The sequence below is a fragment of the Aulonocara stuartgranti genome, assembly GCF_965226115.1.
Source record: "Aulonocara stuartgranti genome assembly, chromosome: 20".
NCBI lineage: Eukaryota > Metazoa > Chordata > Actinopteri > Cichliformes > Cichlidae > Aulonocara > Aulonocara stuartgranti.
Genome location: NC_138956.1, coordinates 15,533,691 through 15,548,197, shown reverse-complemented (window position 1 = coordinate 15,548,197; position 14,507 = coordinate 15,533,691). Strand labels below are relative to the sequence as shown.

The 14,507-nt window shown below is 40.2% G+C and overlaps 1 protein-coding gene across 2 annotated transcripts in view; it reads left to right on the top strand.

The window, feature by feature from the left end:
* The window catches only part of lamb2 (laminin, beta 2 (laminin S)), a 44,157-nt gene extending 30,176 nt beyond the window's left edge, over positions 1-13,981 (top strand). The window contains exons 21-36 of one of the 2 annotated variants that reach the window (XM_082518438.1): positions 774-943; positions 1,407-1,442; positions 3,677-3,901; positions 4,004-4,221; positions 4,302-4,398; positions 5,711-5,892; positions 5,991-6,181; positions 8,065-8,249; positions 8,385-8,626; positions 8,809-9,012; positions 9,517-9,661; positions 9,763-9,970; positions 10,057-10,198; positions 11,361-11,537; positions 11,613-11,772; positions 12,757-13,981. In XM_082518438.1, the coding sequence (XP_082374564.1) occupies positions 774-943; positions 1,407-1,442; positions 3,677-3,901; positions 4,004-4,221; positions 4,302-4,398; positions 5,711-5,892; positions 5,991-6,181; positions 8,065-8,249; positions 8,385-8,626; positions 8,809-9,012; positions 9,517-9,661; positions 9,763-9,970; positions 10,057-10,198; positions 11,361-11,537; positions 11,613-11,772; positions 12,757-12,893 (2,719 nt within the window). In that variant the 3' untranslated portion in view covers positions 12,894-13,981. The remainder of the gene's footprint in view (positions 1-773; positions 944-1,406; positions 1,443-3,676; positions 3,902-4,003; positions 4,222-4,301; positions 4,399-5,710; positions 5,893-5,990; positions 6,182-8,064; positions 8,250-8,384; positions 8,627-8,808; positions 9,013-9,516; positions 9,662-9,762; positions 9,971-10,056; positions 10,199-11,360; positions 11,538-11,612; positions 11,773-12,756) is intronic. The other variant, XM_082518439.1, reaches the window with a different exon arrangement.
* The last annotated feature ends 526 nt before the right edge of the window (positions 13,982-14,507 follow it).

Here is a 14,507-nt window from a genome sequence, read left to right as displayed (position 1 = left end):
CAGCTTCAGACACAAAAGAAAGCTAACGGTTCACACATCAGAGCAAAAAAGCACTTTGATGACGTACTTTGTAAGGCATTACTGCGAACAGTGGCTTTGAGTAAAACTGCGTTGTTTCACAGTGGTTAGCACCGGTGCCTCACCGCAATTGGTCAGATGGGTAAGATGGCGCTGGCAAGGCTGGCAGCCTTAACCCAATTTCCCTCGGGATGAATAAAGTATTATCAATCAATCAATAATCCTGGGTTCAATCCACCTTTCTTGTGGACTTGTGTTGTGTGGGTACTCTAGTCTCCTCACGCATGTTAAGGAAGCACACTAGATTAACTGGTGATTTTACCTTGGCTGTAGTTGTAAATGCGAGGGTGGATGTCTGTGTCTCTGTGTTCGCCATGTGACAGATTGACAGCCTGTCCAGGATGTATCCCACCACTTTGAACACTCCTTATTGTAGCTGCCATTCAAATACTCGCCGGGCATCCCAGTCAGTTCAAAACTGACTGTTTACATTTGCAGTGCATTTTAGCAACACCTCCTCATCAACACAAGCAGTGATGACTGTACCAGGAAATATGTGCTAAGCTAACAGAATCAGCATTGCAGAGAAAAACCCCTAAAGAAAGAGAACATTTGGAGCTTTTAGCTCACAGAGGTTATTGTACATGTGCTACATATTCACTATTTGAAACTTTAGCCACATTTAAATTCAATATACACTGCTGTAACAGAAGCACACCTGTTCACCCGAGTCACCCAGCTTGTCATTTCTGTAGGTGCGCCAATGGTTACTATGGCAATCCAATTTTGGGCACAGCATCCGGCGGTCAGTGTCGTCCGTGCCCCTGCCCAGATGGTCCCAACAGCGGACGCCACTTTGCCGTGTCTTGTTATCAGGACAGCCGTCACAGACAAATCATCTGCAACTGCAACCAAGGATACACAGGTAAACCTGAGTCAGTGCACTCTCCTACTGTCTCTGTACCTTAACTTCTGTTTGTTCCTCATCCTCAGCACGTGACACTGACTGGTGAGACCAGATGTGTGTGTGCTAGCTTTAGTTGCACACAGTATAAATACTTTGTGATACTACTTATCTGATGTATATTCAGCTGTAAGTTGTGTCACTTAAAGATAACCATGAAATATTAGTATTTTATGTCACTTGTGCTTCATCAGCATTGTTTTTGTAGCTGATTTGGATTTTGTAGCGTATCCTGTGATTTGAATAACCTCAATGATTGATATTAATCTGAAACAGTGCTTACAATCTACAAGCTACAGTGATAACACAAGTTAAGACAGGGCAGAGGCTGTAACTGAAACGAGGTAAGGATGATTCTTTGACAGCGGCTTCTGGTGAATGGTAACCTTTATCGTTTCCTCCCTCCCCTGTATTACTGGCACAGGGATTGTTAAACGCTCCGGGGCGAACATTTTTAAGCGTGAGTAATGATGGTTGACCCTGCTCCCTTCCCACCAACCCTCACTTTCCGCTCCACCATTCCTACCCATGCATGGCTTCAGCACCCCTCCCATCAGTGGTGCTGTGCCACAGTGCACTCCTGAGTGAGACCTGGCTCAAAGAATGCCAAATCCTTTTCTGTGACTGTCTGTGATTTTTGTGCGCCTGAAATTAGAAGTTTAAACTGCATTAGAAGTGTAGAAATAGCATTTGAACCACATCTGTAAAAATGCTCCTAATACAAGGGCCTGACCCAGATTCAGTGTTTTTGAGCAGTTCTTACAAAAATAAACCTTTTAAAGTGCAAAGGAAGCGTAATGTGGGCGTGAGTCTGGGTCAGTTTTGTGTTTTGAGCAGGTTTCATCTGTTTCTGTGAATTAATGATGTTGAGAAGTGTTAGTAATTGTGGCAATATGGCCATACAATCAAGATAAACACATTTATTTGTATTTTATTTACTCCATAGATAAAGCATAATGGAGCACTGCAGGCCCTAAAAATGCAGATTATTTCTGTATATCCACAGCTCCCACTTTCTGCTCCACACTGTTTTTTCTTCCCTTTGACCTCCTCTCTCCTTAATTCTTGTCTTCCATCCAACTTTGCTGTCGTCTAATCCTCTCTGTACTTCAGTGTCTGTGCTGCCAGTGCAGCTTGACTTTACCTCTCCCCACATTCTCATTCTTTCTTTCTCTAAGTTTCTTCTGTGCTCCAGTTCCTGCTTGGCTCAGGTATGCCGAGTATTTCGGCTTTGATGTCCAACTTTTAAGGGACAGCTAATAATCTATGAAGACACTGTCAAAGCTGTGTGTAGCAGTAGTTGATGACATAATACAGTATATTACAGATTAGGACAGAATTATTAGGCCACCTATCAAAATTTTATTTTTTCATTATTTCCCCAAGTTCTGTTAAAACAGAGAAAGGAATTTCCAAATATCCTAGTTTTATTTTAGATGCTTATGCTATCTTAGTTTGCACACAGACAAACTTATATAAAAAAAAAGAAAGAAAACAACTACCATGGCCAAAATTATCAGCACCCCGTGATGTTAATAGTGGATTTTGCATCCTTTCTTGCTGAACAGCCTGCAGTTGTTGTGGTTTTCAACAAGTCTACACCAGGAGTGATGTATGTTTTGGGTCTTTGTGGTGTTGGAAGAGAAATCGACGACCCAGACCTAGTTTACCTGCAAACAGCTTGAGGTTCTTCATTCAGGATGAGGACCAAAACGCAGGACTCAAAGATGGGAATTTAACTGAAAACAACAGCTTTGTTGCTTGAAATAATTCTTCACAAATATAAAAAACAAAACCGAAAGCAAGGAACTCGAAATATGAACTCAAACCAAAACACACAGAAACTGGGAAACTAACGGACAGAGACGAACACAGGGCTTAAATACACAAGCAGGACAACGAGAGGATGGGGGAACAGGTGGGAACCCAGCTGGGACAAATGAGACATTCATAAAGACATGGACTAGACACTGAGACGTGGAAACATGACAGACTCGGGAACAGAGGAAACATGGAGCACAGAGACAAAAGTAACTAGACATGGAATATAGGGACGACGTAGTGACAGAGAACCAAGACAAGCATACAACACACGACAGACAAACAAGGAAAACAAGAATACAGAACAAACCTTCACTAGGGACATGAGACCAGGAACACAGCAGAGGCACAGAAACAGAACAGAAAACCATAGCAGATGAAGGCATGATGCTAAAATCACTGAACGTAAATATTATAAGCCATTATGTATGTGATCACAGGTGTAGTATGATGTCCTAGAGAAGAATGTGGGGACAAAGATGCTTCACTAATGAAACTGGTTAACAAAACACTTTTGAGTGATGGCAAGTAACAGAACTGCTACATAACAGACTGCTTTAGTAAAATATTGGATTTATGTAATCATTTCCTTGCTTTAAAAAATGGGTTGAGCCAAGTGTTAGACTAACAGGTTTCTTTTAGTAGAAAGGACTTGAGAATCTGTTCATGATGAGGGGCCGTATAACTGTTTAAACCAAGATTGTCTACTGATTCTAACACTGGAATTTCATACTTTCCTGCTTCTTCTCGGATCATTCATCCTAAAATCACGGCACAAAATGTAAAATGTAAAACTATTTTTGCAATCATATCTTCTTCCTCTCTGCTCTGGCCATAAATAATGACAATTTCTTCTTCTTTTTCCCAACCTAGGTGCCCGATGTGAGGAATGTGCCCCGGGTTATTACGGTAACCCCTCTCAGCCAGGAGGGCGCTGCCAGCCGTGCCAGTGTAACAACAACATAGACATGTCAGACGTGAACGCCTGTGACAGTCAGACCGGAGAGTGTAACAAGTGCCTTTACAACACTGAAGGTCCCAACTGTGGCATCTGCAAGAGCGGCTATTTCGGGGATGCTTCCCGACGAAACTGCAGGAGTGAGAATCACTTTCACTGTGAAAAGAAAAAGCTCTGTGTTGCACGTTAGTGATACTTCAGAAATCGAAAGAAATCTTAATTAGCCTTTTTTTCCCCTTCAGAGTGCACATGTAACTTCCTGGGTACTGAACGCAGCCAGTGTATTGAGCGCGAGGACTGCGTGTGCCAGCGGGCCACAGGCCAGTGCCAGTGTCTGCAAAATGTCGTAGGTCTGGCGTGCGACCACTGCGCCCCCAACCACTGGAACCTGGCCAGTGGGAGGGGCTGTGAACCATGCAGCTGTGATCCTAACAACTCTGTTACCTCTGCGTGTAATGAGGTAGGGAATACTTTGTGTTTTTTAGTGGGAATGCTTTCACTATACAGAGCTTGTGTGACATATTTCTTTTTGTCGTGCAGTTCTCTGGTCAGTGTCAGTGCCGTGATGGCTTTGGAGGGAAGGCATGCACAGACTGTCAGGAGAACTTCTGGGGAGACCCCAGGACACAGTGCAGAGGTGTGAGACACAAGAACATGAGAAAACAGTGTTAAAGAGACCAAATGATTTAAAGAGATGAACTCTTGCTGCTCATGCTTTGAGATTGTTTGCACTCAAGAAAGTATTCTTACAGAATGATAAACACATGCACACAGTACTGTTAGTTACAATGAGTTTCAAAATAAATGTATTCCATAACTGGACAACAGTCACTCAGGTTAGTCAGTCAGGTCTCAACAAAAGGAGACTATTTATCCACCTGCACTATTTTCATTTGGCACACTAGCTTTTGTTTTGGGACCTCTGTGCGCTTCCAAATGCACACTTGGAAAATAGCAGCAGGACCCAAGCACAGAATACTGTCTGAGAATGTAAACGTTATGATTTAGAGACCCTCTTAAGTATTGTTGCATCCTCTAGGCACTGCTGTACCCTTGACAGGGGTTACTCAGTTGCATCCGTGTGATTTGTAGCCTACAGAAAGCAATCTTGAACTTTTTATAACAATTTTGTACCATAAAGTAATATTACAAACATTGACATTATAAAGAAAATGTGATAGTAGAGATTTGTGACTAAGCTTGTCTTTGGTGTGTGGTTGGATTTTGGCAGTAAGCTCTTTGTTATTGTGGAAATTTTGTGGGGCTATATGCAATATTGTACACGAGTACATTTGCATTGTTTTAAGCTAATATGCAGTTATGTATAAAATAACGTACACCTTCTCTGAATTCAAATTCAGCTGAAAGATTCTTATGTATCAGTTATGTATGTTTTGGGAGTTTGGTGGTCGGCAGCATCCAGCTGTGTGCTACCACAAGGAGGAATGACATCATCACTAATCTGTGAGAAGTAATTTTTTTCATGCCCATCAACCAGGGAAGGGTTATAACACCATTTCCAAACTATTTGAAGTTCATCATCCTACAGAGAGAAACTTGTTCACAAGTAGAAAACAGTGAAGAAAGCTATCATTCTTCCCAGCATGGACATTCCAACAAATTCAGCCCAAGGCCAGACTGTACAATTCTCAGACAGACTACAAAAAACCTAAGAGCTTTTTCTTAGACTCTAGAAGTCTGACTTTGTGTTTTAAACGTTAAAGTTCATGACAGTAGAACTGGAAAAAGACTGATTAAGTATGGCTTGTTTGGAAGGGCTGCCAAGAGAAAGCTTCTTGTGTCTTAAAGAAAGTAGAGAAAGAAAATAAGAGCTTCTCCTGTGCCGTGTTCAGCCAGCATCAGGTGAAGACTCACAGAAGCTAATATGGTGCTGCTAGACTACCTGCGGTTGTTCTCTACTAACTATCCTCTCATTTTCTCCCCTATAGCATGTGACTGTAACTGGCGTGGGATTGAGACCTCTCAGTGCAACCGAGTGACAGGCCACTGCGTTTGTCAGCAGGGAGTGTCGGGTGTCCGCTGTGACCAGTGTGCCAGAGGCTTTTCTGGCCAGTTCCCCAACTGCCAGCCCTGTCACCAGTGTTTTGGGGACTGGGATCGCATTGTGCAGGTTCAGCTTTAATGCAGGGAGGATGGATCTAATCCTTGAATCATTGATTGATTAGGTGTCAACCCCAATCTTTTGTTTCTCTTTCTTGTCATTACCAGGACTTGGGAGCGCGCACAAAGGCTCTTGCAGAGCGTGCCCATGAGATTCAGACCACTGGGCTTATTGGACCTTATGAGAAAGCCTTTAAAGACCTGGAGGAGAAGCTGGCACAAGCTCAGGACATTGTCACTGCACGCAATGCCACTGCTGCAGCTGTCACTACCCTAATGGAGCTTATTGAAGATCTTAGGTAAAGCAGATTCATCTGCAGTTATTTTATTGCTTAACTTAGCTAATAGTTTCAGCATAAACCCTTCTTTCCTTATCATGCTCAGTTCCAGCTCCATAGTTTTATTCTTTGACTCGACTTTCATAGCTTAGCATGACACACAGTCCAGAGTGCCTTAGTCCACCCTGTGTCTGAGTTAAATATTTCTGGCTCCTTTCACCTTATTATTATTCTGACTGGTAGCAACCTGTAAACAGAAGGTTTGGCAAAGTGGTGGGCGGAGCCTCTCTTCTCACAAAATAGAGTTGTGTGCCTGAGATGACCATATTAGGAACATCTGCTCTCAAATGCAGGACCAGCAGTAGAAATAAAAAAACCTTTTGATCAAGGACTTTTTATCATATCTTTTGCCAGATCAAATAGCAAAACAACATAATCAAACATCATTAACATATTTACTCAGGAGAAGAGATGGCAATCATGGGACGTCTTGAACAGCGATACAGTGTATATTTTAGAACAAGTCTAAAAAGTTTATTACACAATCTATGTTGCTATAGAGATAACCAAAGCATGTCCATTAGTGTGGCTGGGGCCCCTCTGCAGTCATATTTAGGGTCCAGTTCTATATGAATTTTTGATAACTTGTCCTTAGACCAATGAAGATGATGTGCGCCTTTAAACTGTGCTGCAGAATGTCTAAGGCACACCGTACAAGTTTAAATCCTCCTTATACTTTTTCCCATTTGGGTCCAGAGTCAGTTTCCCATTTCAAGATCATCTCTTCCCCTTTTTACAACAGCGCTTTTTTGTAAGTTATGGTCTTTATAGATTTTTTAATCACCATTTGACGTCTCCAGAGTACGTGGCAGGGATCATTTTCTGTGAAAGAAAGGATGTGCTGCGAAACACCGCTTGGTTAGATGCTGGCAACACCAACCCTTTATGTGAACATCCGGGGTAAATGGGATTAATTTAGCAAAATTAATAACCAGCTTCATCTGACTGTTTATCCTGTTCCCCAGTGTTAGAGTAAGTGAGTAAAGATAATGATAAGATACACTGTTGAACTTGCCCTGATCAGTTGAAGTGTATTGAGAGAAGTATACATCCTACTCATTTGTTTGTCTCATGTGAAGCAGGCATGTGGTTGGCTGGAAATGGACCCAGAATTCAGGACTCAGCAGATGAATGTTAAACTCAAAATCACAACTTTATTGCTGGCAAAATGTGACACAGGGACTGGGGATAAACAAACATGGATATATGACTGACTGGGGAGACAAAACGATGAAACACAGAAGATTATGGGAACAGGAAGGGCTAAATACAGGGACAGGACTACAGATGTGTTAGATTGATTAGACAGTGAAAGCAGACAGACACGGGGTCATGAGCAGGGAGACAGAAAGGATAACAAAGCATGGAGACTAAACAGACTACAACAGGAGACGCTGATGACAAGAAACAGAGATGAGACTAGGAACAGACTGGACACGAAAGGGAACTAACGTAACAAAACAAGAACCTTGAACTAGAAATAACAAACTCAGGTGCGCTAGAGAATACTAAACTCAACATTAACTAATATAAAACTTGAATGTAAACATTTCATAAATCCAAAGGAATGAGTAAGAGTTGAAGACCCAGGACCGTGACATTTTTTTGATTTGATTTGAAATCTTATCAACATGTATTACATTTTCAAGCCAAACATATTTTATATATACAAATCCTACAGTGATTTTAGTCAGGTATCAAAGGCTTCATCATTTACAGAAGGGGTAAAGATGTTTTTTTGTTTTTTTTTACTGATGCAGCAAACCAGGGAAGAAAAAACAACTTTCAGAAACTGAGATTTGTCTGTGGATACAGATGTTACAGATGTTTGTCTTTCTCACCAGAGCACAGATTGGTGAGACCACTGACACCTTAAACAGTCTTGAGGGAGAATTAACCATCGTGCAGGACAGCAACTCAGAGGCAAGCAAGGAGCTGAGTGCTCTGGAAAGAGAGGCCAAAGAGCTTAACCTCACTTCAGAGCAGCTACACCACCAGCTGGATATCCTTAAAAACTCCAACTTCTTAGGTGAGAAAACTGTGTTGATTTAAATTTCTGTCTAATAAAATCTAAGAATATTATTTTTTGCATAATTCATCTACCTCCCATTTTTCACTCCAATCAGAAATAACATCAGCATCTCATCTAATATGTTTCTTAAAGGGGCGTATGACAGCATCCTTAGCTCCTACAACAGGTCTCGCGATGCAGAGAGGCGGGCTAATGAATCAACCACCACCAAACCCAGTACAGTCAGCCAGTCTGCAGACACACGCCGCCGCACTGAACGCCTCATTGCTGCAAAGAAAGACGACTTCAACCGTAAAAATGCTGCAAACAAGCGTGCTCTGGGAGAGCTCAACACCAAAACACAGGGCTTGGACATGAAGAAGCTCAACGAGAAGGTTTGTTTTATTCTTTATTGTTCTTGTTTAGCTGTCTGCACTCATATAGTTTCATATTTACTCATATTTATTTTGTAGGTGACATAGGCTCTATCCACTGTGGATTAGAGGAGTACTTGAGTCCTGCACATATACTTGCAATATCCATACCAGTGAAATTACATTTGCATTCATACCAACAGGTTTGTGGTGCCCCAGGTGATGCCCCCTGTGCAGAAAGCCCCTGTGGGGGTGCCGGTTGCCGTGATGATGAGGGGAAGCGTCATTGTGGAGGCCTGAACTGTAACGGTGCTGTGGCAGTAGCTGACAGTTCCCTGGAGAAAGCCAGACATGCAGAGAGGGAGCTGAACAAAGCTATGAAGGAAGTGGAGGGACTCTTTACTAAGGTATGAGAGTATATGCAGATCTATAGATGAGATGGGTGTGTGTGTGTGTGTGTGTGTGTGTGTGTGTGTGTGTGTGTGTGTGTGTGTGTGTGTGTGTGTGTGTGAGAGAGAGAGAGAGAGAAACGGGTTTTCACAGGACTCTGGATTCCTGCAAAAAACGAATTACTTCTAGCAGTATCTGGAAGTATAGGCTTTATTTGTAGTTGAATGACTTTATCACTCTGACACATCAATGTGGAGGAATTTTTAACCATCCTTCTCTGCCACAAGGCTTGCATCCCTATCCCAAATATTAACATTAAGAGCTTGGGTCAGTTCTGTGTCTGACCAGTTTGCTCAGTAGGTTGAGAAACAGACAGAAGTGATTTCTATAGTGAGACACTTCGCTTGATTTTCAGAGAATTGAGGTTACTCTAGTAACCAAACATTTTGATTGCACCCACAGTAATAAGTGCAGTTGTAAATCTCCCTATCAAAGATATAAACATTTGTGTCTTTATCCAGGTGGCAGAGGCTAAAACACAGGCAGAGGAGGCTAAGGGTAAAGCCAAGGCAGCTCTGGATAAAGCCGCCACTACCAAGAACAAAGTGGAGCGTTCCAATAATGACCTGAGAGACCTCATCAAACAGATCAGGGACTTTCTCACACGTAATCTTCAAAAGATTTATTTATTTATCACTGAAACCTTGTTGAATATTGATGTTACCTGATAATCTAGCCTCCTAATAATCCTGATATATCTCTCTCAGAGGAAGGCGCAGACCCAGATAGTATTGAGGCAGTGGCAAACCGTGTGTTGGAGCTCTCCATTCCAGCTTCACCCATTCAAATCAAGCATCTCGCTGATGAAATCAAGGAGCGGGTCCACAGCCTTTCAAATGTGGATGCCATCCTGCAGCAGACGCAGGATGATGTCCGCAAGGCCGAACAACTGCTGCTGGATGCCAAAAGGGCGAGGTAGTTAGATTTAAAACTGTATTATAATGTATCGGTATAGAGTTATTTGTGCTACTTGCAGTCATTAACGCTTCATTGTTGTGAAGGCATCATGCTGAGGGGGTGAAGACGACAGCAGAGAGAGTGGAACAGGCCTTGGTGGATGCTAAGAATGCCCAGACTTCAGCAGAGAAAGCCATAACAAAAGCCAGAGCTGACATCGGGGAGACTAAAAAACGGCTGACAGAGGTTAGCAAAAATTCATAACACTTATGTATATTGTGGGCATTGCCTGTATACAAAAGATGGATGTAGTCGCTGTGACATCACTCATTGGTTTTGGATTCCTAGTTTTAAAGTTTCAGTGTTAGTATTTTGACCAACATCATGTTAGTTTTTTAGAGCCCAAAATTGCTGTATATGGATGAAAGGGGTTGAGTGCTAAATTATCAGCTAATTAGCAAGCTTCTTTAGCTAGCTGCATACATAATCTGTATGGATATAATGCACACGCTGGTATACTGGTCTCATTTGCTAAATGTTATTCTTACTGAATCCAACATGATGTTAATTTGATTAATGATGCTCAACATTACTGACAAAAAAGATGATAAAACAGCGTCGCTTTGGGATGAGCCCACTGTGTGACAAGTCTCTAATGTAAGAGCAGAGCCGTGGCCTTGGTTTCACAGTCATTTCTGCTCCTCACTAGTCACATTTCAAAGCACAAATATGGTGATGATGAAAACTTCAAATGCCTTTGTGCACTTATATGTACAGTTATCTTAAAGCACTTTCATTCTAGTGGTCAGTAGAACACAAAAACCTCATGTTTAGTGCCCAAATAAAAACAAAAATGAAAGTTTGAAAATTTTGCAGACTTTGTCCCAAAGAAAAGTTTAAAAGGTTTTCTTCCGTAAAGGTCATATTTCTGCTATTTTGTTTGTTGTTGCAGAATCTCTCTGGTCAGTGGCTGTGAGCCACAGTAGAGCTTAACTGAACAACAGGTTATTTCTTTAAGCATTTTACATAAAAAAAATATAGTTTAGGAAGTTAAGAGTTGTGTCTGTTGGACAGCTTCCTTTTTCAGCAGGCAAAAACAAAATAAAAAAATTAAACTAGATTTTAATGACCCTAATTATAAAAGATAAATATACATATCACAGTGTTTTGTTTATAGCATGTTTCTGCTGCCCCCTAGTGGTTATAAAATACATAACCATAGATTAAAAGAGTTTTTTTGTTTGGCTTTTTTTTTTATTCGTGAAATTTCAGGGACCAAAACATATGCAAGCTGATCAACATGCTTAGAGAAATTACTTGCACATAAGGGATAATGACAGTTATCCCAGTTAGATAACGTTAATTTCAATTCAGAAAGAACTTTACTTCTTTTACCCACTCTACGCAGATTGAGTCAGAAACATCCGATGGTGAGATGAACCTTAATGATGCCGTGGCCCGCCTCAACACACTGAGACGTGAGATCAATGCCTTGAAGACTAAACGTGCCAGCAACAGCATGGCAGCTGCCCGAGCTGAAGAGACAGCTACCATGGCACGGGACAAGGCAAATGAAGCCAAGCAGGTGTGTGTTTGTGTTTGTGTGTGCTTCATAACAACCAGACATGTCTGTTATAAAAGAAGATGTCTTTCTGCGCAGATTCTGGATGGTCAGTTGACAGATAAATACAATGAGGTACAGCAGCGGGTTGACACTAAAGCCAAGGCTGTGCAGGATGCCAAGAAAAGGGCAGAGAGACTCAGAGATGAAGCCAAGGAACTTCTGAAAGATGCCCAGAAAAAGCTACAGAGGCTTGCAGGTACTTATTAATGTCTGTGAGTGTCTGGAGGACAAAAGCAGATAGTTGCAAAGAAACAGTTGATGCAATACATTTATCAAATTTTGTCTAAATTATGTCAATCTTGACTTGTAGGCAACATGTGTACATTTTTAAAATGTGTGGTGACTGACAACACTCTAAGAATACAAGTCTTTAAACGACATTAATACAACAAAATGATCAGTTATGAAAAGAATAATGTGGACAAAAGGCAAATAAACCTTACCAAACAGAAGACATTAGTACTTGTGTAAATATATACACTATGTTTGATATAAACATGACTTTTCAAAGACTAACATACCTGCTCAACATACTCACATACTCAGATCACATCAGCAGAGAACTTCAGTATATTAAGCTGACAACTTTTGCTCCACAATTATTAACTGAATTTAGAACATCCATTGAAGCAAAAAAAAAAAAAAATCAAAATTGTTATTAATTAAATTAAATATGGTGTGATTAATTTTTATAAAATTAACATTTTAAATGTCACACTGTTCCTTCCAGGCTAAATTCTGTGTCGATCATAACATTCCCTTTATGATTGACACATTCATTCATAACATTTCTCTTTCTTTCAGCTTAAAAATCTATGTAAAATACTTGAGTTGTGGCCTTTTTGGTTGCAAAGCATTAAAATACAAATCTAAAATACATCTAAGAGCATCAGTAGGTTTCGTGGCAACAGAATAGATATTTAGCTTTATTTGGCTGTCATTCCTTATCATGTGAATACTAAATGAAGAACATGTATATGACTGAAAACATTTGGGTCCTACAATTGGTCCCTGAGGAACTCCAAATGTTAATTCACAGTTTTTTAAAAACAGTCTAAAATTGACAGTGAGAACATTTTTCCAGATACTCCAGATTAGATATTTTGTGTGTTTAAAAGCCAAGACCCGATCAGCTAATGTCTCGCTGTGTAACCATTCCTGAAATGTCTGGATTCTGCAGAGTTGGAAAAAAACTATGAGGAAAACCAGAAGAAACTGGAGGGGAAGGCTCGTCAGCTAGACGGTTTGGAGGACAAGATGAAAAGCATCCTCCATGACATCAACAAACAGATCCAGATCTACAACACATGTCAATAACTCACCACTCAAAGTCAAAAAGAAAGAAGTCCGCCATCTTCTCCGTCTGCCACTTCCTTCAGATACAGTTACACGTCAAAACGCAACAAAAAATAAAGTCACTCCAGAAGTGAATGTGCATTTTTGTCTCCAAATGTTCCTGTTTTGTCAGTGTTTGCAATCGTTGCTATCATATTGACATAAATAAAGGTTGTCTGATGTCATGTTTTATTTCTGATTCAAATTCGAGCACAATATATTTGCATTTATTGCTGCAAATAAGATCACATGTATATGTTAAAATGTGTGATTTCAATTATAAAAACAATGTAAGTTATATATTTTAAATCATTTTAAATTATAATGTTTTCCCTTTATTTACCATGTGATGGTCTAGCTGTAGTTAGATGGTCCAGGCCTTAACCATTAACCATTGTCTTCTGTTATTGAATGTGGATGAAGTTGCAATCAGCTGTCACATTTTTCTCTTAAGTATTATTTTGTTATTTTGCTTTTTAAATTTGAATAAAATCCTCAGAGGAAGGAGCAAACAGAGCCGTGTAGTTGTAATAAGAACCTTTATTATATATATATCTATATAAAATTGTCCAATGAAGCACAGATGAAGTGTGAGTCAGGAATCCAGTTACCATGTTTGTCTTCAAGCAAAATAGCAGGGAAACAAATCATAAACATTTATATGTGGAAAAATAATGAACTGTTTGTCTCTGCTGCCTGGAGTAGGAGGGTGGCTGTATACTGAATGTTAAGAATTGCAACCAAATGCCAAGATTGTGAATGTTTATCACACATACTGTGATGGAGCTTGGAGTTATTGTTTATTGAAGTGACATAGTAATAAGCGATGTGTAGTACGCTGTTTAATTGTGCCTTACATTGCCAGTATCATACATTCTTTTACTATTTGCATGCCAATTTGTTTTTTTGTTTTTTTCTAGGTGTAACAGATGATTTTGGTACACCTAGAAGCTGCAGCCAAATGATTGATAACTGCTTAACAAAATGAAAATACCAAAAGTAACCTTTGTAAAGTTTTAAAGTGTACAGTTTGATGAATGAATAACTTTTAAAAAATCTGTGTAGATGTTTGTTTGTTTGTTTTTTCATTACATTTATCACAAAGCAGAATGATTTGAAGTTTCCACGTTTTCTAACCGTGCTGTCTTGTGGCTCCAATGTGCATGGGGTTTGCAGTGGTGCAAGATGTCCCATTTCTATTTTTGTGTCTGTGTCCTTGATGTGCCCTTTTGACAGAATCTGCTGCACTGCAAGTTTTACAGCTGTCCGTTTACCAGGTTTGCCACTAAGTGTTGGCAGATCTCAAAAGCAAAAGACTTGAGGTTGATCTGAAATACCTACCTTATGCCATTTGTAGTTGCCTGGATTTGAAGTTTTTGTAAATGAGCCAAAATTGTAATGAGGTTTGGAAGTTATGGGTTTGTTTCTTGGTGCGCTTTAAATGTAGTTGCTGCAAAACCAAAGTTACATACATTTTTCAGGAAAAGACAAACAGACAAACTACTACGTACTGTAGTCTAACAAGATAATGGAGACCTATTTGGGACAAGGCTTACTAAATCTAGACCTCTGTCCTTAACTTCTGTGAGAATATTG